This window comes from Ochotona curzoniae, unplaced genomic scaffold (assembly GCF_017591425.1).
Source record: "Ochotona curzoniae isolate NIBS_2020 unplaced genomic scaffold, NIBS_Ocur_1.0 scaffold_3208, whole genome shotgun sequence".
NCBI classification, from domain to species: Eukaryota; Metazoa; Chordata; class Mammalia; order Lagomorpha; family Ochotonidae; genus Ochotona; species Ochotona curzoniae.
This window is the reverse complement of record NW_024467106.1, coordinates 32123578-32130537: the sequence shown is the minus strand read 5'-3', so window position 1 is coordinate 32130537 and position 6960 is coordinate 32123578. Positions and strand designations below refer to the sequence as shown.

The window sequence follows — 6960 nt, the reverse complement described above, 5'->3', positions numbered from 1 at the left end:
CTTAGAGATATAGAGTATATTTGGGGTGGGACTCTGCTCACCTGTGCATTAAGGGAAATGACAAATGCAGTCCTCTTCAAGGCAGGCTTCAAGAGGATTGGGGGAACCCACAGACTCTTTCTCCTTGCCCTGGTGTCTTCATGAGCATACCAGTGTCTCTCTCTGAAGTGAGGGCTGGAGGCTAAGAAGCGTTCCCTGGTTGGGTGGCACGAACCATTCGAGGACAGTGCCGAGGGCAGTGGCGGGGGAAGGCCGAGACTGGGGCAGAGCCTTGCTGTTGGGAGCGGAACCGGAGCTTATTGTCTGGGGAGTGAGGGATCCTCAGGAGAGCCGGGCCCAGCAGTTTCTCAGTGGGAGAAGACTGGACCTTGGGGTGTGCAGCTGGCTTCTCGGTTTTACTTCTCTTTGTGGGCCTTTTGGCTGGAGCCTGTCTCTTTTCAGCATTCTCTTTTCTGCTTTTGGCTGCTTTCTCAGCTGCACAGAATGTGGATTCCAAGCACACACTGCCTTTGGTCTTGGGGTTAAAGGAGTGAAGGAAGGATTTCATCTTATTTATCAGGTTTGAGTCTGGAGGGCTGGGCCTCTTGTGAGGGTGGGCTGGCCTCACTTGGTCGTGAAAAAGCTGACTTGGCCAAGCATGGCCCTGAGAAAACTTAGCTTGTAGGAGTTGGCCCTGGGAAGGCTGGCCGTGGGAAGCCCAGGCCACCATAGGTTGGACATTCTCAAGAATCTTTGGTGGTTGGAGAGGGACATTTAGTTTGACTCGGCTATCTTGCAAGCCATTTCCTGAAGCTTTCCTCCCAGGGCTTCCTGGAGGTGGCTCTGGGGGCTTAAGCTGAGGGTGATTCTGGGGTTTGTGTTGGCAGAGATCGGCAAGATGAAAGCTCTGGCTGTGTCTCCTGGAGCCTCGCAGTGTCCTCTTCAGAGGCATCCCTGCTGGCCTTTGCTCTTCAACAGGGAGTCTTTCTTCTTGGGCTACGGAGGGCCCAAGACCTGCATCCCCTTCCCCTTGGTCTCCTGCTCCTCTGAGTTGCCCTGGGTCCTCTTTCTTCTTAGCCAGTGTGAGGAGTGGTGCTGAGTCCTTGCTCTTGCCAGGGCTTTGGGGCTCAGGGCTCCAGGCTTCTTCCAGGCTGGGGTTGTTCTCACTGGTCTCCACCTGGACATGAAGCACCTGGGCCTGTGTTGTGTCCCCACTGGGCTGAGAGATCGTGGAAGCCCAGTTGGCAGCCCCATGGGGCACTTCTTTGGAGGTAGGTTGCTTTTGGCTCTGCTGGATTGCCTTCAGCTCAGTTGCCAGCTGCTCCTTGAAGAGGACCCATTCAGGTTGTAAGGCAAGAGGACAACTTGGTCGGGTGGCTGGTTTCTGGGGTAGTGCTTCTTCTTGGTTGTTGACATTCTCAGGAGACTCCTGTGAAGACATGTTCTCTACATTTGCAATGTTTTCTTCCCTGGACACCCTTGCCCTGATGGGAATTCCCAATTGTATCTCTAAGACCTTTTTCCTCAGGTGGAAATTGAGTTTGGTCAAGATGTGTGTCTTGGGTGGGTCTGGATTATCAGGCTGTGTCTGATTTTCTGGAAGCACCATCTCCATTGTCCCTTCTGTCTGTTGTTCAGTCTGCAACTCCTCTGCATTGTCTATAGGCATCTTATTGTCATCTTGAAAGCCTGACTCAATACTCAAATGTTGTTCTTGAAATGATATCATTTGAGTTGGGGCCTCTGTTAGGCTCTTAGTAGACCCAGATACCGCCTCTGTGATTATGGGTTGGTTATTGATCAGTGGGGTAATGGCTCTGCAGAGAGCCACATAATAAAGAGCAGGCAGCCCCGACAGGAAGGCTAGGTACTTGTGTCGTAAAGTAGTCTCCAGTTTCTCAATGGCTTCCTCAGACAGAGCTTGGGGCATCTTATGACGTTTAGGGACAGCATGTGGTAAGGCCTGTTCTTGCTGATCAAGAACTGTTGGCATCCAGGACACAACTTCATAATGTGGGTCAGGGTCAGTTGCTTCCTGCAGCTCCAGGGTCTGGACCTCTGGAATGCAGGAAAAGGGAACCACTGCTAGGCCCCCAGGAATTCTGCAGCTCCAGGAGCTGTACACACGTGCAGGGACCTTGCCTTGTTGGATCTGTATACATTTAGAAGTGATGTGGTTCTGCAACAGTGCCTTGGCCTCGGTGAACAAGTGTGGCTTAGGGGTCAGTATTGGAGTCACAGTGGGTGAGAGCAGATCACTGTCCCTGTTGGTTTCTAGGGCTGTAGCCTGGGGTCTACTTTCATTGGGCAATTCTTCACTGCTCCAGGCAAGGACTGGCTGCTCAATGGAAGAAAGAAGCAGTTGGATGGATTGCTGGATTTTTTGGGGTGGACCCCAACGGTGATGGATCACCTGCTTCTGGAGGTGGAATTCCAGCATCCTCCGGGCATGCTCTGGGAAGAAAAGCAATTCCCTGGTGAGGACTGAGACAGGCTTTCCCGACCAGGAAGTTTTTACAGCCTCGAGAGACCGGGCTTTGCCATAGGGATCCTGCTGCATGGTGCTGTGGGGATGCTGAGATTTCCGGAAGGCAGCTGGTAAGCCCCACTGAAGCTGGAGCTGCCTCTGCAGCAGGTGCCATTCCAAGGTTTCATATTCAGCCAGAGTCAGAAATGGGACGTGGATCTGAGCTTGTTGATGGTCAGATGGAGACACCCAATTTGAGGAAGGTGGGGAAGTAGATTCATCAGGCTGGGTTGGAGTTTTTGGCATCAGAGGGAGGAGAGAAAGCTCCTTGAAGACAGAAGGATCCTTCAAGGAAGGCTTGGACTGATTCTCATTCTTAGAGATTCCTGGAGAGCCCAGGAGAGTGGAAACCAGTGACTCACTGTGCAGGGAGGGGAGGCCACAGAATAGCTGGCTGTATTTCTGTTGCTGGTAGCTTTCTGAGTCACAGGTTTGACCTTTAGAGAGTGAACATTGGCCACTTGGGTCTGTAGTAGCTGCAGTGTATGAAGCTAGGGCTACATGGGTTTGATTTTTCTGGCAGTGGTGATTTTGTTTTAAGTCCATTATGGACCATTCAGAAACCCAAAATTTCTGTATGGGCTGGCCAGTCATATATGAACCCCAGGTCTGATGGTAAACAGTACTTTTTTTTTCAATAGAGATCTTAGAAGCATTATCCAGGACATAGGAAAATGATTCATTTTTTCCAGGTTGCCAAAATAATGTTGTGTTTGGCATGAGCTGCCTCAGGGACTCCTCCACACGTCTAGGGAGCCCCCACCTCTGGAAGTGCACCCATTTTTTCACATGGACTTCAAGAAGCCTCAGGATATTAGGATTAAGAAATGGCAAGTCATCAGTGAGGACTGCATCTATATGAAAGGCCATCGGATGTGTCAAATGAGTGGCCTCTGTATTTAGGGACAGCAAAGAAGCCTGGGACTTCAAATGTTGGAATTCTTCTTCCTCAGTGACAAGACTGGAGGTGTTCTCGATGATCTCCTCCTGCTTCTCTGGAAAGCCAGGCTCCTCGAGCACTGAAGAAGCCATAGTCTCTGGGTCCAGGATCATATCTGGCATTTCAAATTCCTCCTCAAGCTGGAGGAAATCAAAATCAGCCCAGTGTTCTTGGATGTCAACTGTACTTGGTGACCTAGCAGCTGACTGGGGTAAGTATTCAGGATCTGTTACTTGTATCACTGTTGGGATTATAGATACCAGTGACAGCTCTTCGGAGTGCTCAGAATGTAGCTCTTGATGAAGCTCAAGGGACACATTGGATGTGGACTGAATCTCTAGACAAGGAGAGACTTGAGGTGGCCCTAGTGTTGTGGGGGAAGCCTGGATGTTCTCACCCTCCAGCAACTGGTGAATCTCCAGGGCCACAGAGTTGCAGATGTGGCAGCTGCGGTCTGCACACAGAAGCCGCCGCACATTTTCCTCCTCAGGAAGCCATCCCTGGCTGGGGAGGGAAATGCACAAATTGTTATATGGAGGGACATCCATCTTCTTGAGTGATTGTGGCCTGGAGACTGGCACTGTCCTCCCCAGGTCTTAGAGGAGGCCTGTCGCCTCTGGGTGTCTACCTCTTTGTGTGTCTTCCTAAGGTACACACCTTTTTGGCAGGGTATGATGGGTTGGGTCGAGGGCCTGGGTTTTTTTGGGTGAGGTCTCAGATAAGCTGTGGGAGGGCTGAGTCCTCAGAGAGGATTGAATCTTGACTAAATTTCTATGACCTTATTTATTGGAAAGCTAAATCAGGAGAAAAGAATCAGCCTAATTCCTTCCAGCTGGTGGGCCTAGGCATGGTACCAGGTAGAACCTGATCAGTCTTAGTTTAGGTAAAGAAAGCCTAGTTTATATTCAACACATCTAAAGTGTGGGAATTGAGGGACCCATAGAAACTCTGCATTCTGTGTGTATTTGGTGTTCTTGCTGCTACACCTAGCATTTCTTAGGAACCAATCCTATTCTCTAGAGATCTTACAGACTGGATAAGATGATAGATTACCACGTGAGGTCTGCCTTAGGAACTGGCTCCCTAAAGACAGAAGCAGAAAAGGTAATCTCAGCCAGACCCATGTCCAGCCAGCTCAGGGGTCCTCCTTCAGAAGGGTGTGGTTGTAAAGAGAACATGGCAGTGATGATTTCTTGATGCAAAATGCATTCTCTTGACTGAATAGCTTGTCTCAAGTCTTGAGTGCAGCCCCATGGAGCATCCTGTATGAATTAGGCACTAGGCAAATGCTGAGTTCTGGAACTGTTTTCAGCATAGCACTGAGTAGGACTGGGTGACCCGTCCCTCCTAAGATGTGCTCACTCTCCTCTGCCCTTACAACCTTCTCAGCTAGTGAAGCAGCCTGCACTATGTGTGTCTCCCACCCAGCCATTATTCCTCTCCTCATTTGCCCCAGACCAGATACCCATTACAGACCCATTACAGATACCCAGATACCATTACAGACAAGACTCAAACTTGGGAGACCAAAAAGAGCCAGAGATTACCTTTTCATGACTGAGATCAGCTCCCGTGGCTTCTCAGCTTCTTCCTGGGAAAGTCTCCTGGCTGAGAAACCAGGAAAGAGTTTTATAATCATAGGAGAGAGTCATCCTAGAGGTCTCTGGAGACCTTTGACCCTCAGCTAGAGGAGACTTAAATATGCAACTAGTAATGCTCTTAGGCCTGTGTACAATGTAATCACATACAGTTTACTCTCCTGTGCCTTTGAATTAGATTAGAGCATTCTTGGCTAGAGTACCAGGCACCTGGCATCAGGAATCATGAGGGACAGGAACCACGGGAACCTCACCCACAGTGGAAGGGAGTCCGGGGAGAGAGCAGGACTTTACCTCTTGATGCCGCATCTCTAGCCCTTTGCCTGACTTTCCGGTGACGCTTAAAGACAAAAGCATAAAACGTGAAACTGAGACACTTTTTTTTGTTTTCATGTCCAAAATGAGACACAGCTTGTAAATAAACTTCCCCTGCCTTTCTATAACTCTGTCTAATATTGACACTCTGTGCCCTGCCCTAAGATATCTTTTAGATACACCTCACATTTTTTTTTAATCCTAAATGTTCCCTTCTCTGCTTATTTTTGTCGTGGCTCTCTATTCTGCATGCTTCCTGTCCCATTCCCATGACAATTTCTGAAGAGAGCTTAGGATGACTCAATAGGAATAGTGGAACAGATAGTGGGTGAATGATTCTAACCATAGAACTTCCACCAGAGTCCACCAGGCAGAGAAAGCAGCGAGTGGGAGGCCTGTTAAGATGCAATGCACTAGTCCTTGTAGTGTCTAAACTGTTAAGTGCAATAGTTCTCCCACTTTTCAATTAGAATATGTTGCAGAGAGAGCCTAGCCAGGAATTGTGAACCCTGAGAAAAAAATTACAAAGTTAACTGAACATATAGTACAGTAAAAGGGGAATGAGGATGGGATTAACAAGGACACACACCAAGCACTTCAAGCTTGCATCAATTCCATTATGATCAGTGTTTGCCTACCTGGCAGCAGCTCCTTTTAGATTCCAGTGACAAACCACGTTGATTTCTTTTCACTTGCCAGATAAGTAGGATAAGGATGAAGATGGAGCCATAGGAATACAAGGGATACCCCACATCCCACAGACTAAAAGTAGGGTTCAACATAGTCTCAGCTTCAGGAGCACCAGACCAGCCATCCCTCTCTCTAGGCATTCGGGGGCTAGTGCTTGGTGACTCCCAGTGCCGGGCCTTGTCGTGTGCGCCTCACAGAAGACAGAACCAGACTCCCGGATTGCATCATAAAGCCCTCTTGTCTCATTAGGCTGTGCCATAGGGAAGCTCATGTGATGATTCGGTCTGCAGATGAGAGTGTCTAGTTATCTGTAATGATTATAGAGCCTGAAGTTAAGGTGCCACACTCACCAGCATTGCCTGTTTCCCACCATGTCTTAACTCTGTCCCTATACCAGGCTGAGGGCTCAGTTCTTGCCTTCATAGCAACTGTCTGATGACCTATCCTCAGAAAACTGAGTGCCTTAGCACTTTTATGAGAATGAGTGACTGTGACACAGGGACTTCCATCAACTTTCCCACATGCCCAGGAACAATTCCTGAGTAGGATGCAGGAGTTTAGGTGGGGGTGGTGGTGATGGTGGTGGGTCTCGTAGTGACTTGTATTTGGGAAGCTTCGATGTTTCTGGCAATAAGTGATCAGAAAACATTCATTCAAGAAGTGGAGACATGACTGATGTGGCAGGGAGAGAAGCCAAGGCCACTATACCTATCCTGTTGGTGTGAATTTATGGATAGGGAGAGCAGGTATACGCTGCTTTCCATGGAGAAATATTCATGTGACCCACGACTGTACTCTGCTCAGGGCTTGGTTTTGCAGAACTGATTCTACTTGGGTTATAGCATTCTGTCTGTCCAGGGAGATGGGTGCTTGCAGAGATGGATTAGTAGCTACTTCCAATCACTTCTCAA

The 6960-nt window shown here is 48.9% G+C and overlaps 1 protein-coding gene across 1 annotated transcript; it reads right to left on the bottom strand.

Annotated features, from left to right (window-relative positions):
- Nucleotides 1-6141, bottom strand: LOC121144881 (protein FAM205A-like). Its single transcript, XM_040963499.1, has 4 exons — nt 5998-6141; nt 5339-5384; nt 4994-5054; nt 1-3950 (listed from the first exon to the last, which is right to left on the bottom strand). The coding sequence occupies exons 1-4, from the start codon at nt 6139-6141 to the stop codon at nt 182-184; spliced, it is 4020 nt and encodes a 1339-aa protein (XP_040819433.1). The 3' UTR covers nt 1-181.
- Between the last annotated feature and the right edge of the window lie 819 nt (nt 6142-6960).

Excerpts from the sequence above, each read along its gene's own strand:
- LOC121144881 (XM_040963499.1), bottom strand. The coding sequence starts at position 6,141 with ATGTTGAACCCTACTTTTAGTCTGTGGGATGTGGGGTATCCCTTGTAT. Across the intron at positions 5,055-5,338 it reads TAGAGATGCGGCATCAAGAG|CCAGGAGACTTTCCCAGGAA; the intron begins GTAAAGTCCTGC and ends CTGGTTTCTCAG. Across the intron at positions 3,951-4,993 it reads CTGATCTCAGTCATGAAAAG|CCAGGGATGGCTTCCTGAGG; the intron begins GTAATCTCTGGC and ends TTCCCTCCCCAG.